At 41.7% G+C, this 21,385-nt stretch overlaps 1 protein-coding gene across 2 annotated transcripts in view; it reads left to right on the forward strand.

Moving 5' to 3' along the window:
* The first annotated feature begins 5,308 nt into the window (after positions 1-5,308).
* SLC39A8 (solute carrier family 39 member 8) overlaps positions 5,309-21,385 on the forward strand; it is a 77,048-nt gene continuing 60,971 nt past the window's right edge. Inside the window, exons 1-2 of one of the 2 annotated variants that reach the window (XM_032633484.1) lie at positions 5,309-5,573; positions 6,347-6,819. In XM_032633484.1, the coding sequence (XP_032489375.1) occupies positions 6,601-6,819 (219 nt within the window). In that variant the 5' untranslated portion in view covers positions 5,309-5,573; positions 6,347-6,600. Of the gene's footprint in view, positions 5,574-5,753; positions 5,903-6,346; positions 6,820-21,385 lie in introns of those variants that run through there. The other variant, XM_032633482.1, reaches the window with a different exon arrangement.

The raw sequence follows: 21,385 nt of genomic DNA on the forward strand, positions 1-21,385 counted from the left end.
ACATATGTTGTTGATATTGTTTTACAACATATTCTGCTTCTACTTTTTTCATTAATTTATTCAACATCTTTCCGTGAGCGTGCATAACATTTTCCAAAAATTCTAAGAATATCTTTAAAAAATTGTATGGTATTATAGGTATTATAAAGCACAGAAAACATAGTGAGGTCATGGAGAGTGAGCTGAGCTGAATGGGAACAAAAGACCAATAGCAGGGATATTGGTCCATTACGAGGAAGAAGAGCTAGGAAGAACATAGGCTGCTATAATTTTCAGTTTCATTTACTCAATTAAATTAAAGTCACATGCGTAATGCTCGCCAAACATTGACAGGTGTTTACTTTTGGTGGTAAAATGGACAGAGGCAGATTTAGGCCTAGCGTTACTTACCCATGTCACTCAGCGCTCCTGAGTTTTCCTTTCCTCACTCAAAAATGACCAGATTAGCGTCAATGATATCTATGGTTCTTTCCATTTCTGATTAGCACTTTAATTTCCTGGAAAAAACCTCAAGAATTTAGTTAGATATAAAGTAGTCTTTGTTCCAAGGTTTTGGGTTGTTTTTGTCCATTTTCCAAAAGCAGTTCACTAGGCTGATTACACAGGTCACATTACCTTACCATTTTAAAAAGCTTATAATAATACCGACATTCTGCTTTACAGTTTATAAAGAGTTTTCACACACCTTACCATATCTGATTTTCACAGTTATTCAGTGACATAGATTGAGCAGATATGACTTTCATCCACAGTTTATAGACTAAGAGTTAAATTCAGAGACTTGCAGAAATCTGATTCCTACCTACGTTGTTTGTAGCATTGGTGGCTGAAGAGTCATACAATCTGGATAGAGTCATTATCTTGCTGCCATTTGAGAATTTTATGTGTGGCATGTTTGTAATAATATTGAATGAATATTATTTGATACTCGTCATACGGGGAAAAAGGAGGTTTAAATTTGCTGAGGAGAATTTTACCACAGATGATCAGCAGGAAAGTTTTGGAGCATCACTAGGGGAGGACCTCTTTGACCCATTGGAACCTTGTGTTCCTGCTCCAGACTCTGCAGTTCCAAAGATCCTTTGTAGCTCTCCTTGCTTTTCAGGTCTCTCAGGGCTTTTTACTTTGCACTTCTTTGTCCTGGAATGTGCTTACTCCTGTCTTTCTGTCAAACTTCTACTTGTCTTTCAAGCTCAAGGGTTATTGCTCTGTGAATTATTAGCTCAGCATCTTCTGCAGACATAAGTTCTCCAATCTCTCTCCACCGCAACCTTTAAAATCTCCGTAATAGCAACCATCTCCCTTCTGTCTAACTTGAACTACAGGCTTCTTAAAGGTAAAACAAAATGCATGTTTTCATTTTTGTTTTCCCGGACATTATGGACTATGACGCAGGTGCCAAAAATATGTCTTGAATGAGTCAATTAATTTTACGGAATATTATCAAGTTGGGATTTTAGCAAAATTTTAGTATCAATTTCTGTGTAATTTGTTGCAGGAACGTTCTCCTTTCCTTATTCATACTCAATATTTTATTTTTAAAGATTTGATGCAATTACAAGCTTACAGAAAAGTTGCAAGCACAGTACAGAGACCTTTCCCCTGCAAACCATTTGAGTGTAAGTTGCTGCTCTGATGCTCCATTATCTTGGAATACTTTACATGTATTTCCTACATTTTTGGACCACTTCCTTGTTTTTAGGCACAGCAGGAGATTCCAGGTTCATCTTGGTCTTGGCCTGCTCAGTCCTGGAACCAACCCTTTTTCTAAGGAGCTCTGATTCCCTACTAGTGGAGAATAGTTCTTAGAAGCCAAGCTCAGGGCCCTGTATATGCTTATTGCTATTAGGGCATCACCATTTCCAGCCCTTCCTGGTGGACAGAGCTAGGGGTTATTTACAGCAATATCTATTTTCATTTGTTTATATACTGAAAACCATGAACTAACACTGGTATCTCCAACACCTAATCATGGGCTCATTCTAGTTTTCTCCCTCTTGATGTTTGCAACTCCCTTTTCTGACAGTGAAAAAACTGGCTACTATTATCTTTAATATATTTACTTATTTAATGGATCCCTTTATACGTGACTAATCTTCTATTTCTGATGCCATCTCCTTCCTTCCTGACTCCCTCCTTCTCCTCCTTGGGTCCTCCTTCTATAATTCTGAAATTCCAAATTTCAATTTGGGGGATGGGTTTCCACACACACCCAAGCCATTCTCAGACACCAGCTGGGTGTCCTACAATTCAACTCAGTGCTAACACTATCTGCCTGGAGATAGAGTCAGAGCTCACAGTTTAAGGGCTCATTCCTACAAGACGGTCCCCCGACCCATGTCAGTCACAAAGTTCAGGTTGCCACTCGTGCTTCTGATAAACTGGCTATAGATCTGAGATTCCAATGACTCAGAGAACTCAAGAGAAATGTTTTACTTCCTCCATCCCCAGTTTATTATAAAAAATAACTCAGGAATAGCCAGATGGAAGAGATGCAAGGGGTAAGGTTTGGGGAAAGGGGACGGAGCTTCTTTCCTCTCTGAACACACCACTCTCCATGAATCTCCACATGTTCACCAACCTGTACTCTCTCCCAACCCAGTCCTTTTGGGTTTTTATGAAGGCTTCATTACATAGGCATGATTGATTAAACCACTGACTATTAGTGATTGATTCAACCTCCAGCTGCTCTCCTCTCCCCAGAGGGTCAAGAGGGTGGGATTGAAAGTTCTAAACTTCTTATCACATGGTTGGTTTCCTTGGCAACCAGCCCCATCCTTAGGTGGGGATCCAAAAGTCACCTTTAACACTTGCATCACTTAGGAAATTCCAAGGGTTTTAGGAGCTCTGTGCCAGAAACAGAGATGAAGACCAAATATCTTTTTCTTATTATAAATCACACTAGCACACACCCCATGTCAGGCTGCCCTCCTCACTGCACAGACCCTGGTACCTTGTGTTGCTGCTTGGCAGGGTCTGCCCCCTCCCCCTGTCCATCTCAGACATTCTGTGCAGGGCCACAGTCAAGCACCAAGGCCCTCCTCACCCATCCCGCCTCTGACTTCACAATCGGCTGCTTCTCTTTCTCTCCTCTGACCCAAGGATGCCCTCCGATCTTTGCTCTGACTCTTGACACCCCACATCAGGGCACTGCTTTGTGTAGATGCCCTCCTTTCCAGCTTGGGCTCTGACAAACTGTACTGGGAAGGAAGCTTCACTCATCATACTTGGGTGCTGACATTCTGTGCTATAGGGTGCATGAATACACTCTTACCTCATTAGGGATGCATCCTCTGATTTCCAAAGTTTCCTCCCCCAATCTTGACACCTTCGTCACCCTGCTTGGGCTCTAACAGCTCACACTAAATTTCCCTCCCACTTGGATACCCTTCTTCCCTTGTTCAGGTTCCAACACCCTTCTTTGGGCCACTGTGACTGCCCACCACACAGACACTATTTATTATGCTCTGCTTCCCCCTGATGGCTTTAGGACTGGGAGAGAGAGAAGGAGAAAAGAAGGGGAAGAAAGGAAAAGACATACCATTTCCTAGGTTTACTGTTTAGTCCTTCCAGAGGAAAATGAATGCATGGAAAAGTTTAAAAGTGGCCAATTTGCTCCTTATTTGCAATAGTACAAAAAGATTTGGACTTAGAAAAATTTGAAAGAGATTAGAAAAATAAGATTTGATGTTAAATGCCCTTTCAAGTGGAGAATTGAACTTTTATTTACCTTCTAGGTGTTTCATGTTTTGTTCTGATAGATGACTTCTAGATTAGACATTTAGAAATGAAAAGGCTGGAATGAATATTTGTGCTTCTATCCCAATTTTTTTGTTTCATAGATGAGGGAATTGAGTCTTGGTTAGGTCACATGACTTTCCCAGGTTTCCCAGGTGACATAGTCAGAAAGGAAAAGGACATGTTTCTACATCCTGGCCAGTGTTCTTGGCACTCTCCCTTCATTATGATCATTTAAAATTAGTTGACCTTTAAGGCAAATTTCTGAGAAAAATTAGTTTTTACATTACCCCTTATGTTTTTAATTGGAAGTCCTTTTCTTCAGTAATGATATTGCTGGTAGAATGCTATATTTTTTTGGCTCTAAAACATTATCTAAGTAGTACTTTGGTGATTATATCTCACTAGAGTGGAAGGAATTAGCCTCACCAATTTGGTAGTTAGTAACTTGTAATTTTCTGAATACTCTCTTTTAATTGCATGCTTACATTATGTTAACTGTTTTCGGTAAAGATGCCAAGCAAGAAGATTATTATTTATTTTACTATTTATCATCTTGTGGCGTTGATGGACTGGCAAAATGTTTATATATAGACACAAATGGCTGATAAATAAAATTTTATTTGGAAAATCCACAATATAAAATTTGAAACCCATTTACATTTGTGGAAAGTCCAACATCTTATCAATGTTGCAGTTCAACCTGGGAAAGAATAGCTTGCTGGGTGTAGGTGAACCATCTAGAGTGTTCATTGATTTCCAAGATCACCTTGAGTTGCTGGGGTCAAAGGAAAAATAGGCAACAAACTATATTTAAGGATCCAAGAAAAATCTTGAAGTGTCCCCATCAGTTGTGTAATTTAAGAGCTGAAGTGTGACATGAACTTATTTCTGGCCCTTGGGTGAAATATTTGCCCTTTTTGCACCAATGTAATTCTGTAAATTAATATCAACGAATACACAGATTTTATAGTTGGAAAGGACACACCATCAAGATCATTTTGTTGATCTCCCTCCAAGGCAGGAATCCTACATACCCCTGAGTTTGAATCACTTTCAATCATGGGGAAATCACTACCTCCCAAAGAAGTTGTGCCTTATTTTCTGCAGAAACTTTCCTCTTGGTAACTTTGCCCTGTTACTGCTGCCTTCTGCCCTCTGTAGTTAAAACACAGTTAAACCCTCTCCATATGACAGCCCTGCAGTTATGTCCCCCCTGGATGTTCATCCTTCTGGAATTTTCTCTCCCTGTCTCTTTCTTCCATCATCTAAGTTCCTCATGGGAAATGAGATTCTTTCCCCTGCCTTTTGTCTGGACTAAGTGCCTCTTTTAAAATGTGCTATTTTAGGAGGCTGTGCACTCTCCCCCATGACAGACAAGAAGAACGCTTTGAGTTCCTCTTATTGTCCTTAGCCATGTAACAGTGATTCGTGGTTTCACTTTATTTCTGGACAGTTGTAGCCACTAGACACAACCTTTGCCCTCAAACACCGCATTCACTTTGCACAAGCTTGTTGACCTCACACCTAAGTCAGCTTTTCTTGAACCCTCATCTGAACAAACAAACATTCATTCTGATCTGCGGATATCCCTTGCGGCGTCAGGAAGGGCCGGCTTGAGCAGTGCCGGCTCAGAGAGCTCGCCACCACCGCTACAGATTTGGTTTCCTTTTTCTCCTGATGTTAAGTAAGACAAAAAACCAATTCCTGCTAATCTCTTAGACAATGCAAAGGGTTCCAGACTCTATTCCAGGAAGTTGGTTTCAACAAACTAACAAAGAGACCGTCGAGACCAGAAAGGAGGCTAGGAATACGGACCAGGAGGTGGCGTTCAGGTAACCTCCAGGGGGGACGACGGGGAGCTGGCTCTGCCGAGGGTGGGAGTGCGCCACGGCAGCCAGGAGGGACGGCCAGAGGCTGTGCGCCCCGGCGTGGACGCGCGCGGGAGTTCAGGCCGGGGAATGTGTCACCACGTGCTGCAGGGAGGCGGGGACAGGGCCTCCAGTTATCAGTAAAGAGCGCAGGGCAGGATCTCGGAGTTTCACAGCGGACTTGCCTGGGATAGTGAGAGAGAGAGAGAGAAAGAAAGAGAGAAAGAGAGAGAGAGAGAGAGAGAGAGAGAGACTGACTCACGTGGACATAAACAGGCGGAGAAACAGACGAGGTGAGAGCTTAGCAGGCTAGCTAACCTACTAGCTTGCCATTGCAGAGAAGAGATCTGGGGAGAGGGAGGGTCCCGTTTAGACACTCAAACCCCAGGACATCGGAGGGGCCATTTCCTGCAGCTTCCTGGGGGCTACACGTCTCACCCCTTCTAAGTTTGCTGTGAGGGAATTAAGCAGAAAGAAAGAAGAGGAGGTGGGGTTCTACAGCCCATGTACTTTTAGTTCTTCCTAAGAAGTGGCGCGGTGTAGGGCTTTCTAGCCGGAAAGAGCATGTGTCATCACACTGCACGCTAATCCTGGGACGTTTGCGAACCCGGCTCCGGGGCAGTTGGCCCCATGCCCGGCCGGGCGTTCGAGGGCTCCGGCCTCGCAGTGCTCCCGGGGACGGCCGGCGGTAGCCGGGTGGCCTTTATCTCTGTCCCCCTTTGTCCTCTTTATCTCAGGCTCTCCAGGAGGCCCGGGGGCCCGCTCTGTCTATCGCTCCCCACCCCCAGCGGCACCGCCACTTCAATGCCCGGCAGGTCGCGGGCTGCTGCTCTTTCGAAGGCGGCGGAGGACCAAGGGCGCCCCGCGCCACCGCTGACTCGGACCGGCGCCGACGCCTGACCCGCGCCCTTGGGCACCGACTCGGGTGCGCCCGGCGCTTCCCTGTGCGCTCCAGTCCGTTTCAGGCCCGCGAGGGGCAGCCCCGGCCAGGATGGCCCCGGGCCGGGCGGTGGCTGGGCTCTTGCTCCTGGCGGCCGCCGGCCTCGGAGGGGAGGCGGCGGGGCCCGCGCTCGCCTTCAGCGAGGATGTGCTGAGTGTGTTCGGCGCGAACCTGAGCCTGTCGGCGGCGCAGCTCGGCCGCTTGTTGGAGCAGCTGGGAGCCGCCCCTGTGGAGGGCGACCCCGAGCCCGGGCAGCTGCACTTCAACCAGGTAGGGCGCGGGCCCGGCCGCCCTTCCCCGCCGGGGTTTCCGGAGACGTCCATTTGCCCAGAAACGCTGTTTAATGGGGAAAAGTGTTTGAGAAAGAATTTCGTTACGTTTCTCCAGTGTGAGGCGCGTCCTGCTTTTCACTAGACCTGGCTCTCTGGCCGGGGTTAAAGTGCTGGCGGTGACGAGGGAGCCAGAAATTGCAGTTTTACGCCCGATGAACTGAGTCCTCAGACGCTTGTGGTTATAAGGTTTTATGCAAAAGTTTATGAAGTAGTCGAGAGCGGGAAGCATCTTAGGAGATGCGTTTTAGATAGGAATGGCGTCCTGAAGTCTTCCCGGCAGAGACAGTGGCTCACAGGCCACCCTCGTTAACAGTAGCTCGGTGGGTAACGACTGCTATCGAGATGTAATGTAGTTGTGTCTTTCTGGTGTACGTTACCCGAGGCATTTGGGTCTGAAGGGCCTACTGTATAGAGATAGGGAGGCCGAGGGGGCCCCTGAGACCGAGATCACGCATCCAGTCGGTGGGTCGAACTGGGTTTAAAGCCATAGCTTTTAGTCATCTGTCAGGTCAAGGGTTTGATTCGAATTTTCATTCATTCATTCAAAAACGAACAAACAAACCTATCTTAGGACATATTCACAGTATTATACTGGCATTTGGTAATTCCTAAAATTTAAGGGTCACCATGAGTTACCTAGGAGCAATTAAGACCATACCTGCTAGTAAACTGCAAAAAGGATGATATTATAGATTCTTCGTTATTTCCGTCATAAATATTCTATGATTATTTCTTAAAATTGTGAAGTAAGTGAAGTGTGCTTTTGGCATCCTCCCCCGAACTTCTCTCTACTTTTAAAAACTCTGTTTACTCAGTGCTTTGATTTTTTTTTCCTTCTGCTCTGGTTCCAGTGACAACTGATGATGAATGGCAGTGTTCAGTATTTTCTGTATTGTTTGTCACTTCTGCGTGATATTAGTTTGTGTTACAAAAAGTTTTTGTGGTCCAAGATGCTTGGGAAATGCTGCATACTATACTCCACTCTTGGAAATCTAGCATTTCCCGATGTATTTGACCTTAGATTACAGTTAGGGAAACTTTAATCAGATAAATTCCTTGCTAATAACATTATAGTTTGGCATTCTTTTTGTTAGAAATATCTTACCTCATTTAAAACATGCAATATTCAAGAAGTATAAGGCTCTGATGCCATGAGGGATCAAAGTGACCTCCCTTTGATCTAGAAGGGTTTTGTGGTCCTCTTATGCATGTTCTTTAGTAAACTATAGATCCAGTTCTGGCGTGGCATTACAGTTGGTTCAATGTGTAAAAAATGATACATTGGAAAAACTGAAATGACCCCATGTTATACTGATATTTTAGAAAATAAAGCAAACAACTTCCTAAGTATTTTCTGTCGAGCTGCAGTCTCTTCAAGTGGGGGAAACAGCTGACCTGACTAAAGCATTTCTAGGTAGGAGTAGGGGCGGTCATATGCTTGGAAAGAAGCTTGGGGACTTGACTTGCAGCTGCGTATCTGTAGCCCACACATTGTTTTGACTTAAATTATCTCCTTATGTTGCAATGTCTGGAGGTGTTGATGAATTATAAAGGAACAAAAGACCGCTGAGCCACGCAATGTCTGGAGGTGTTGATGAATTATAAAGGGACAATAGACCGCTGAGCCACGCCTTGGCAAAGACATCAGAAAATATACCTAAATAATTTAGGAAAATTGCTTAAGTTTATTAGCAGTATGAGTCCCAGTTTATGAGTAAGTAGGACACACCTCAACAGGTAAATTATAAGTATGTTGACACCTTGTTTCTCACTCTTCTGTTTGCATATTTAACTACCCTCATTATGGCCTCTGTGGGCATCAAAAAGAGATGGGAAGAAGCCCATAGTTTGGAAATAAAGGGAAGCCGTGGAAAATTTATCACTTAATCAGACCTAGCGAACATCTGTTGGATGTTCTAAAAAGTCCTAATGAAAATACCAATCGTCAGTTAAATGGTGTCAAATGAAATGCCATTCCAGAAGAATCTATTAATTTGCTGACATTTATTTCTGCTCCAGTAGGAAGTCATCCAGTTTGGAGGAAAATTTAGGGCTGTTAATATCTCCATACCTTAAAGAATGCAATTTTAGTTTCCTTACCTGCAGCAAAGTAGAATAATAATATATGTGAAAAGCTTGATTTTCTGACTTTGCAGAAGGTTGAAAAGATAGAATTAATTTCTTTGGGCCAGGGATTTATTGAGTCTTCTATGAGATCTGTTTACAGATGACATTGTTCCTTTGGATGAGGGCTTAGGTCAGCTTTTCCCATGTAATAGGACTACTGTACTAAAAATTGAGACAATTTTGGAAGGTCTTCTAGTATTTTTTCAGTGTCCTTAAGTACTATTAAAAGAACTTGTTGCTTTGGGATATCAAAGTGACCTGAGTTCAAACTGGAAACAATAGAATAATTGAGTTTACTGTTTGGCTTCTTATGGTTTCTGAGGGTACAAAGAGCAGGTAGAAGAAGCAACCCAAACAAGTGAGAGGAGGGAGTTCTTTTATCTAAAGGGGTCTCTGGGGCCCATGACTGAGTGTAATACGTCTGCTGTATCTCAGGGAGTTTCTAAAATACAAAGGGAAGCCCCAGCTGAGTGAATACCCTGGGTGATTAATTGAGGGGATTTAAGAGTGGGCTCAGTGCCACCTTTTGTTTGTTCAGATGTTCCTTTCTCATTCTCCAAGTGGTCTTTTCTCTTAATTTCTCCTTCAGAACACCTCACCTCTAAATGATCACACTAAGCCGCAGGAAATGGCTCCATTTAAATAACTCAGTCTCCTGAGGAGGCCTAGTGGGCCTGATGGAGATGTGGGCGTGGGTGTGGCAGGTTGGCCTGTGAGGCAGCCTTTGTTTCCCACCATCACTCCACCTTAGGCTTTTGCTTCTCTCTCCTAACTTTATTTTTTCATTTGATACGTATCCTGCAGCGCATCTTCTTCTTTTCTTTCACAGGTTGCCTGAAGCTTGTTTTTAAATCCCTTTCAATTCACCTTCAATCTTCCTAAAGCAATACTTGGAGTATGCCTCTCTTCTTTCAGATCTCCTCCATGAACTGTCTCTTGACTGGTGAAGTCTAAATCTGAAGCCTGGCATCTGAGGCTCTGCACCGCAAGGTTGACCCTGAGACGTTAACCTGCCTGCCCAGACCTAGCACTCACTAACTTAAATTATTCATTCTTCTATGAAATCACTTATACTTCTACTCAACCACTTTTCTACCTCATCATCTTCCTTGCACCCTTCCTGTTTCCAGCTGCAATGTCCTTTTTTTCCTTGAATTGCCCTATCAAAATCTTAAATTTTAAAAAACCCAGCTAAACTCCATAAAACCTTTCTGGGGCATCACAACCACCACTGATTTGCTGTCTTTTTGAATTCTTGAAATTTTTTATTATGCTAACGACACTTAGCTATTCATGTGTCCAACAAATATTTCAAATAACTACTATACTCTGATTAGAGTGGTCCCTTAAAAGTACAAATCTAATCATATTACTCATTAAACCAATTAAATGCCTTCAAGATAAACTTTAAACACTTTAATGTGGCTTAAGCCTTTTTATGATCTGGTTCCTATATATTTCTCAAACTTTATCCTTTGCTATTATTCCAGTCTTCATGGACTGCCAGTAGTTCCTGGTTCGCCCATATATGTGTGCTTATGTTTTAGGTATCAGTTTAGACATTACTTCTTCCGAGAAGCCTTTCTTAGCCTGCTCAGGGGTTTAGTAGGAGCCCCTTTTTATGTGACCCTATATTAATTGGTGCCTATGAAATCATAACATATTATATATTGCAATTATAATATGGACATAATTTTATACGTATTATAAATTTCTGTTTATATAGCTTCTCCTCGACCCCAACACACACACCCAATATGATTTTGAACAGATTGAAGGAACTGATCTGACTCATCTCTCTAGGGGCTAGTGTAGTGCCTGGTACATAACATGTATTCATTATATATTTTTTTGAATGAATGAGTGAAGATGGTTTAATATGAGTAAGGCAATTTGAGCCCTCACATGACTTTACAGTTAATAGGTAGACGTATGACATGTGCACGCGTAACTATAATGCACGATAGAACGACATGTCTGATTAAAGAATTTCAGAGACAGTGGAATGGGATCAGGCTTGTGTTTTTGGAAAATTCATCTGCTTGAGAGTGTGGAATGTGTCGGAGTGGGTCCAGACAGGAGCTGAGGAGGAAACTGCAGTGGTTTGTAGGAGATGCAATGATTGCTTGATCCTGGAGGCCGTCAGGAGGTACATAAAAGCTCTGCCTTCTTCTGGAAGAGCAGCCGTGACTGAAGAGTAGGCAAAAGCCCCAAAGGTAGATATTTTCTACTTCAGTCTTTTGCCTGTAGCAATCAGTCATTTAACTATTGTTAGATCTTTCCTTACATTAGTTTATGGCCCAAGGATGCCAGAGGGAGAGGCAGTGAGGTAACTCTTGGCTTATTTCAATGGATGGCCAGGCTAGCGGTCTGTAGCAAACAGAAGGGGTGTATGTGTGTGGTCATTACATACATGTTGTATGCATAGCTTGTTGTTGCTTAGTGTACTTTTTCTTGGGTTGGAGGTTAACGGTGCATTAGATGAGGGAGGTTCTGGGAAGCACTGATCATGGATGGAGGGGAGAAAGAGCATCTCTCTCCCTCTTTTTTTTTTTTTTCTTTATATTCTGAGAAATAAGGGGGTAAATCTTCTAGGAATGCCTTCCAACCTGCTTGTTCAGGTGAGAAACTGGCAGGAAGGGCCGGACCGAAGGGCCAGGTTGTGTTTAGGTCTCCGGTGGCTTTTCCTTCAAGACAGTGGATCTATTTTGATATATTACATCACTCTCATTTAAGTTGACTGTGTACAGTGTGATCATTGTTTCCAGAAGGTCTTAGGAAAATGAGAGACACTCATAATTCATTTGACTGTGATGTCAAGAGCTTAGTTTGCTTTCGTGCCAGGGATGATTGGGATCCATATGAGAAAATACCCTTCATTCTTTCCATCTCTAACTCCCAAACTTGCATCTTTACCCACTACCCTAGGAGTCACATAGACCCTTTTGTACATAACATAAATAATTATATCTAGGATTTATTGGTTCTTTCCTGTGCGACATAACTCTTAACCACTTTATCTGTATTAACACATTTCAAAATCACAACAATCCTGTGATACAGATACCATTATTAACTTAATTTTACACATGAGAAATATGTGATGCTGAGAGATTAAGTACTCGACCAAAATCACACAGTAAGTGGTAAAACCTCAGGCAGTCCTAAATCCTATAGTGGATTTTTTGAATTATAGTTTAGAAAATCATACTCTCCCCAGCCAGGGCAACTGTTAATCTCAGATTTTGATCTATGAGTAGAAGTTACAAACCATCGATCGCTTATGGAGCTCCATTGCTTAGTCATGTTAAGGGAACAGTATTAAGACTACAGAAACTACAATGATGATAACAGGTCCTTGTCCTCAGAGAGCTTATAATCTAATTAAGAAATAAGGTGGAGGGCTTCCCTGGTGGCGCAGTGGTTGGGAGTCCGCCTGCCGATGCAGGGGACGCCGGTTCGTGCCCTGGTCCGGAAAGATCCCACGGGAGAGGCCACAACAGTGAGAGGCCCGCGTACCGCAAAAAAAAAAAAAAAAAAAAAAAAAAAGAAAAGAAGGTGGAAACTTGTGAAAAGTATGCAAGGCAAAACTTCAGTAGTTAAGTAATCACTGAAAGAAATATTACAAGACGTATCACTGGGCTGTGTGCGATTAATTGCCAAACAAATACTTTTGGGAGCCATGTTCTGTGGGAGGCTTCTGGGAAACACCTTGTGGAGGAGTTACAAGTCAGTCAATTCTCCTTTTGGAGGATTTTGCTTGTTTGTTTTGGTTTTTAAAATACTTACTGGATGAACATCTGCTTGTGCCAAATGTGTCTGTGCTATTAATCACAAGAGGAATTTTCTTGTGGGTTACATGAATTCTCTTTTATAGAATGAAAATTTCTTTAATTCTTTCTTATATAATGAATTTTTCTTGGAGAAAATATTTTGGCAACGATAGTTTTCCTAATTCTGAGTTTCAGAAGTTTTCCTGGAGAAAGGCATATTAATCAGCTTCTTCTTTCTTCTATGGATAGACTGCAGGTAATGGGAGAAACATCCATGTCTAGTGTTAAATTTTTCAGTCCTGTTCTCACTTTTACTCTAAAAGAATTCTGCCAATGAATTCACTCTCTCTTCAGGCAGTTTAGAATGTAAGTCCTCCTTTTTTAAAAAAAAAAATTCTGCCATCTTCTCTCTGGCAGATAATCCTTTTTTTTTTTTTTTTTAACATGTTAATTATCTTTTTTCTTTTCTTTTTTTTTTTTTTTTTTTTTTTGCGGTACGCGGGCCTCTCACTGTTGTGGCCTCTCCCGTTGCGGAGCACAGGCTCCGGACGCGCAGGCTCAGCGGCCATGGCTCACGGGCCTAGCCGCTCCGCGGCATGTGGGATCTTCCCAGACCGGGGCATGAACTCGTGTTCCCTGCATCGGCAGGCGGACTCTCAACCACTGTGCCACCAGGGAAGCCCCTCTTTTTTCTCTTTTAATTGACGTATAGTTGATGTGCAGTATTATATAAGTTACAGGTGTACAATACAGTGATTCACAACTTTTAAAGATGATGCTCTATTTATAGTTATTATAAAATATTGGCTGTATTTCCTGTGTTGTGCAATACATCCTTGTAGCTTATTTTATACATAACAGTTTGTTCCTCTTAATCCTGTAAGTCCTCCTTTTTCATGCCTGTGAAGCAGCTGCATTGCTGACTGCACAACACTGGAGAAAGAGGACTGTGCATCGGTGCTAGGGAATGAGTTGAAGCAATGAGGGAAGAGTAGGTGAGCAGATTACTTTAACAGAATTACTAACCCTAACAGAGGTTCTAACTCTAACAGAATTACTAACTCTTAGAATCTCATTGCTGCTAGATGGGAGTTTGAGCTCTCACACAGTTACCAGGAGAGGGAGTGGTAAACTTTTCCCCTTCATTGAGATAGATCTTTATTTCTCTCTAGAGATATTCAAAGTAGAGTAGCTGGGTGGGAGATTTTCGGCTTCTGTGCTTTCCATGGTTCACACCATCTCTCTGTTTCCAGGTGATGCCCACATTGGGAGATGTTGATGGTCAGGGACTTCTTTTCCCCATCGTAAAAACCCATTGCTTCTCAACTATGACTGCAGTTTGAGTTTTTTCTTTAAATTCAATATACATTTGAAACCTCTATGTTAAATTTCTTTTGGTGGTAGTAGAGGTCGGGGGAGGAAAATAGGCATATAAATAGGCATGGAAAACAGGCCTGAAGTTGAGAAGGAATGGCATTCCTCAGGGAAAAGAAAAGCAACCCCCTAATGAGGGTAGCCTGATGTGATTGGTAACAAGAGTTTGCCAGTTATTTGGATTCACAGTGGCATGTCCTCAAGCGACTGTCCATATTACTAAGTGCACACAGTTAATATTAGGATCATTTACAATGCAATTTATTTAAAAAAAAAGAATGTTACTAAACTCTAGACAACCTAAGAAACTTGTAGTTTTCAGAGAGTGTTCCCATTTCCAACTTCAGATGATGGTAGGATTCCTGTTTGTAATTGAAACTAATTAATTTATTCTCAAACTGTTCCCAGTTGTCTGTTTCAGGAGCCAAATGGGTTTGCTGAGCCTTGAGGTTTATTTTATAAAGAAATGAAACTATCACTGAATTACCTTTGTGATGATGGGATGTGGGAACATAGAAAATCTTCAGAATGGAGCCTTGTTTAGTTTGGTTTCTGTCTCCTTCCAAAAGTCCTCTGTTGTTTTTCTTGGCCTGAAGCTTAAGGAGAACAAAAACAAAAATCTGTGAATCTAGATCAAAGGTGTTAACCTGAAAAGTAGTATTATGCCTTTGAAGTCCAAATATTTAATACCTTGACTTTTTTTATACTTAACTAAATAGTTAGAGAAATAAAAAAACCAAGTGAGCATTGATAAGACCTCTAAGACTTTAGTTCTGTTTTAGTTCTATTTTTGAACCTATTCAAAAATAATACACTTGTCATTGGTATATTCAATGGGCTTCTTAGGTCTCTAACTGTAGTAGGAATACAACATAATGGTTAACAATTTGTCCTTGGGGTTTAAACAGACCTGGGCTGGAATTCTAATCACTTATTAGCTGGGAATCACAGGCAAATGACTTAGCCTCTTTAATCCTCAGTTTTCACATCTTCGAATTGAAAAAATGAACCTTACTCATAGGATGGTTGTGAACGAAAATATAAGAACAATAATAATAATTACTGAGTATCGCTGTATTTTAGGCACTTCTATATTTACTACTATGTGTATTACATGTAGTAACTCAAACAAATAATCTGTTTTTTCCCATTACCTGTATTACTTAAAAAAATAATAACAAGCAAGACAATGCATTTAAATACTTAGCATCATGCCTGGCTCAAACTGTATGCTCAATGCATAGTTATTATATTATAATGCTGTATTAGTTGATATAGCTTAACAATAGTTAACTACCCTTAACAAAATTGTCTTTCACTAGAGGCCTGAGCACCTTAGGGTTACTCAACTTTGAGGAAAGCAAGGCTATAAAAAGACAGCAAGGATTAATGAAATAAAAAGTTCAGTGAGAAATACATCAGTCCAGTGACTTTGGTTTCAGTGTTAGTTTCAGTGGTGACTCATCTTGAGAAAGGCTTTTACCATTTGTCTCTTCTTCCCTTTCATCAAACACTAGTAATAAACTCCTGAAAAATGTGAACTCCTGAAAATGTAAACCTTAGGTCCTCCCAGAGGACTTCTGAGGCTATATTTAGGAGTTGGCTTTGTTTTATTATTTTTGTCCAAATTTTACATCAATACTGAAATGGGAATGATTGGAAATCCATATTATACTTGTAGAAATTGATGTAATTGTGCTTTTTTTTTTTTTTTTTTTTTTTTTTTGTGGTACGTGGGCCTCTCACTGTTGTGGCCTCTCCCGTTGCGGAGCACAGGCTCCGGACGCGCAGGCTCAGCGGCCATGGCTCACGGGCCCAGCCGCTCTGCGGCATGTGGGATCTTCCCGGACCGGGGCACGAACCCGTGTCCACTGCATCGGCAGGCAGACTCTCAACCACTGTGCCACCAGGGAAGCCCTGTAATTGTGCTTTTAAATTTAGGTTTACCTCAGGACCTCTGTATGGGTTTTGCAGGCCAAAAGAACCCAGGGTCCTCCACATTCAGCTGTGACCTTATTAGTTGGGAAGCAGGTAAGAGGACAGGAGCCACTTTGGTCTGACTATGATAAGTCAGGGATGTGTCTCTGCAGGGACAGGGAAAGAGAAGTTAGTCCAAACTTCAAACGAGAGAGGTAAAATCAGTAAGACGATTCTGAGTTGAGTAACAGATCCTGCTTTAAATGAATATTGAACACATATGCTAGAAAACACATGGACCCTTCTGTTAAGGGATGCACCCTACTGATGATACCAGGTACTTGAGTTTGAATATCAAATCATGATGCTCTGCAGTTTTCTTTAGGAGCAGGGATCTCAGAATTCATGTATATTCTTTGGTTACTTGACCTACACATCTTTTGAGAAAGTCTAGACACTGGCTCTGTCCCTAATCTTGGGGTGAATGCCATTTAAGTAAATGTTCAGGTAGGACCTTCACTCCAGCAGAGGGAGCAGGTCCTATCCTAATAGAAGTGATAGTTAACATTTATGGAGTACTTATCGTGTGCCAGGCATTGTGCTCAGTACCTTCTTATATACCATCCCATTAAGCCTCTTAATCTCACAGGGGGAGTACTCTAGGTATTCCCATGAGGAAACCCAGTCTCAGGGAGGTTGAATACCTCCCTCAGAGTCATAGCTCAGAAGTGGCAGAGTGAGGATTCCAGTCCAGAGTGACTAGACTTCAAAACCCAGGCTGTCTCTCCACTGTTGCTCCACATATACCAAAGAGTATCCTCCTACGGAGGGGCTGGTTTATTTTCCAAAAATCTTAGTGCCTCATATGTCATCCAAGTGCCTCGGTGTCAGTAGAACTGATGCTAGTTTCCTGAAGCCACTGGGAACAGTACAATCATTGAAAGCAGGAAGGTATTTTCTGCTGAGATTTCTTTTGTTTCAGGAAAACAAGAAAAAAAAATTATTATTACTATTTTTCCTGCTGGAGCTGTCTCTGCAATAGTGAGGTCTAGCTCTAAAACAAGGTTATTAATTTCTTCACAAGCTATTTTTCAACCTTGCAATGTTATTTCCTGATCATTGACATTTGATACTCCAAACAGTGTTGTGTGAGAGAATTGGGACATAGCAGTTTCCCCAGAAACTGAGGCACAAAGAAGTCTTTGGCAGAAGTCACCAGGTGCCCAAATTTGACTGGGAGAACAGAGGTGCTGATTTTGAATCCTCAGTTCTTCTCCGTTGTGCTGGATTTAGGCAGGTGCTGCCTTAGCGTGGCCCCTGTGCTATGAATTCCCTGAATAGCCCATGGTCTTCGTGCCTTACTTTCTTTATATAACTGGGTGGTGGACATGTATGAAGTCTATTCCATTTTCTCACCTTCCAGACACTCCTCAGCACATTGCGGTATGGCTCTGTCCCCAATACTTCCTTAAAATTGCTCTATAGGATGTCACCCAGACCTTCTTATTGCTAAATGCAATGAGAGATTCTCAGGCTTTACCTCTGTGTTAATTTCGACAGTGTTGAACACATCCTACTTGACACACATCCTCTCCTTGCCCACAGCTGTGTCTACTTTGGTTTGGTTTTCTTACCTCTCTGGCTGCTTCTTTTCAATTTCAGTGTCTTTTGCTCATCCTTTAAATATCGGTGTTCCTTGGGGTTCTATCCTAAGCACTCTTCCTTTTGATTTTGCACACTCTCTCTGTGCAACCTCAGTCGCTCCTCTGGCTGCAGTTATCACCTGTCTGTGGGTGCTTTCTGCTTAGGTTGGCTTAGTTCACATTTCTCTCCTGAGGCTTAGCCATGCACATCCTGGTTGCCGACTGATGTCTAACTCTCTCCCCTCTCCAACTCAGCAGGTCTAAACCTGTCCCAAATGGAACTCATCAACTCCATCCTTTCTCCATCAACACCTTCTGGTACAGTAAGTCCCCTACATACAAATGAGTACTATTCCAGGAGCACGTTTGTAAATCCAATTTGTTCGTAAGTCCAATAGAGTTAGCCTAGGTACCCAAGTAACACAATCGGCTGTATAGTATACTTTTCACACAAATAATACATAAAAAACCAACAAACACACAAAATAAAGAAAACATTTTTACTCTTACAGTACCTTGAAAAGTACAGCAGTGCAGTACAACAGCTGGCATCAGGGGCTGGCATCCAGTGAACAGGCACGAAGAGTTACTGACTGGAGGAGAGAGAGGAGGTGGGAGATGGTAGAGCTGAAGGATCGTCAGCAACAGGAGACGGAGGGCAAGCTGCAATTTCACTCACGCCTGACACTGAGGCCACAGGTTCTGGTTCCTTGCTGGATTCAATTCTATCTACCCTCTTGAAAAAGCGATCCAGTGATGTCTGGGTAGTAGCTCTTTTTTTCTCGTCATTGATGACACGGTAGCACTGGGTTGCATTTTGAACGGCTGCTGCAACCCTTGTGCACCATTCTAAGTTTGGGTCCTGTGCCTCAAAAACTAACAGCGCCTCCTCAAAGGGAAGGGAAAGGGAAAATCCCCTTCCCATTTCCCGTGTTGTGAATCTCTTCGGTTCTTAAGTTACTTCTTCCTCTCATCTCTCTTTGTCCTTTCTCTGGGCCTCCAATTCCGTCAGGTCTTCATTAGTAAGCTCCTTGTGTTGCACAGCAGGGAGTTCAGTGTTATTAGAATGCGCAACATCTACCATCTTGTAGCCTCGCTCCACTCTCTCAATTATTTTTACTTTTGTTTCCATCGTCATCACTTGGCGCTTCCTAGCAGTACCAGCTACATCACTGCTGCTTTTATGCTTGCTTCTGGACATCCTGGGCTTGAAATAAGGATATTATACTACTGTACTCTATACAGTACTGTACAGTAAAGTACACAAAAGCACAACCACTTGTAGAGGATGCACGCACGTGACAATGTACGCCAGACACGTGAACTAACTTATGTGATTGGACATGCGAATGCACTTTCGCATCTTGGAAAGTTCGCAACTTGAAGGTTCGTATGTAGAGGACTTACTGTAATCCTGTCTTGTCAGTCTCATTGATCAGTGTCACCATCCACTCCGCTGACTAAGCTGAAAAACGGGATGTTATTCTTGAGTCCTCTCTATCTCTACTTCCCATTTCAAACGCACATAGTCGTGTCACAATAGCTTAAATACTGCTTACTTAATATCTCTAAATTCCAGTGTTCTCTCTAGTGTAGGGGGGATCATTTTATCTACTTTATGGGATTGTTGTGAGATTTAATTAGATACAGATCTTGCATTCTGTTTGTGCCTGGCGTTATGCTGCCCACGGCATTCCGTGCTGCCCCGTGTCCTATCTTTCACATTGCTGCCAGATTTATATCCCAAGTACGTGAATCTGATCATTTCACCATCTTCAAATGACTTCTAATTACTGTTAGAATAAAATCTAAACTTCTTGCCTGGTATTTAAGGCCCTGCAGTACCTACCCTTACTCCCCATAGTTTTCCAACTTTATTTCTCCTTTTTTCTTCACATCTCATCTTAGATGTTGTTTTCTCCAGGAATCCTTGGACAATCCCATTCCTTTAGGGTAGGTTAGTTATTCTGTCTTCTTCACATTCATGGATCCTACCCTAGCACTTACTAAGCCATACTGTAACTACTATTTTAAAAAAATCTGAACCCTGTACTAGTCTGTGATATCTGTTGTGAGGTTAGGGACTGGGTTTATCTCAGTCACCTTCTTTATTCCTGTAACTAGCATAGTGTCTAGCATATAGTAGGTATTCAGGAAATATTTGTTAAATGAATGAATAACTTCAACCTTTTACAAGAAATTTTACACCAATATAACTTCTAAAATTATTTCAGTCAACCTAGATGTCTCATTTAGTTCAAAGTAAGCCAGCAATCCGTTTATTTGATGCAGACACATTAATAAAAAAATAGTAGAAAAGAAATAGTATGTTAAAATTGAACCTGTGTGTCGTATCAGTAGAAGGAAATAATTAAGTTTTTATTCCTTCTAGTTTCTGAAATTTTTAGAGTTCTTTGGTCATAATTTAGACTCAGATTTTCTCCATAGCCCATAGCTGTAATTTTTATGGCAACTTGGAAACATTGATGTCAGTATTAGTTTATTTGTAGTGTCAGGGCTCTGCTGAATTGATGCTGGGTAAGTTTTATAGAATGAACAAGGCAACTTGTGACTAGAAAATTTGATTCTTCAGAGTTCCTAGTAAATAAGTCTCAGGTTATCAATTTGTATTTCTCAGAATTATATTCAGTCACTATGTGCTAGTTTCTAATCTTCTTTCATTCCCTGCCCTTTCCTTAATCTATCATGTTAGTGATTGTTATAAGTTGAGTGACTTACGTGTCTGAAGCTTGCTAGGAGTTGAGGAAGATATGAAATAATACATCCTTCCTCTCTAGATGTTCATGATCTTATTAAAGAGATATCTATTTTCACGAGCAGATGGTAATACGAGGAAGCACACAGTAAGTGCTAAACATGTAAATCCTATGGGTAGGGGAATCTAGAGAGCATAGCAATATTAAGTAGAGGCAGTGGGGCCAAATATAGGACAGATAGAAGTTGGATTCTTTGAGAGGAGGTATCTCAGAATTCTAGGTAGGGCTCATGGGGCATGCAAAGTCAGAGTGAAGGTAAAATACAAGGCATTAGAACTGCTTGGTTAAAACAGAGAGTTTAAGGATGCTTTTGGTGGAGGGCAAAAGGAGGAAGGAAGGTTGGGGACAGATAATTCTTCAGTGTTAGGTCTTTAGACTCTTGGGAGAAGGAAAGTTTTTTTTTGGTGTGTGTGTTGGGGGCCAGTTTGAGCAGAAGATTGACAACGGCAGTATTTCAGTAGAAATAGTCTTGTGTGTGGGGTGAGTAAGGATAAACAAGATGAGACATGTATTGGGTAAGGTTAGTTAGAAGTTCCCAACTTGTCAGTTAAATGCAAGGGCCCATCTGTCATTCTTATGCTCTAGGCCAAACCTGTTGGTCTGAGGACCCTTTTTTACTCTTAAAAATTATTAAGGACCCCAATATACTAAAGTACATGTGGTTTATATCTATTGATATCTACCATTACAGAAATTAATGTTAAGAAAAATTTAAAATATTTGTTTAACATGTAAAAAATAACAGTAATAAGGCCATGTCACGTTAACCTTGTTTTTCAAATGAAAAATAACTGTATTTACCATGACAAGAAATTAGTGAGGAGAATGGCATTGTCTTACATTTTTGCAAATCTCTAATGTCTGGCTTAGTATAAGATAGTTGAATTCTCATA

The sequence above is a fragment of the Phocoena sinus genome, chromosome 5 (genome assembly GCF_008692025.1).
Source record: "Phocoena sinus isolate mPhoSin1 chromosome 5, mPhoSin1.pri, whole genome shotgun sequence".
Classification (NCBI taxonomy): Eukaryota; Metazoa; Chordata; class Mammalia; order Artiodactyla; family Phocoenidae; genus Phocoena; species Phocoena sinus.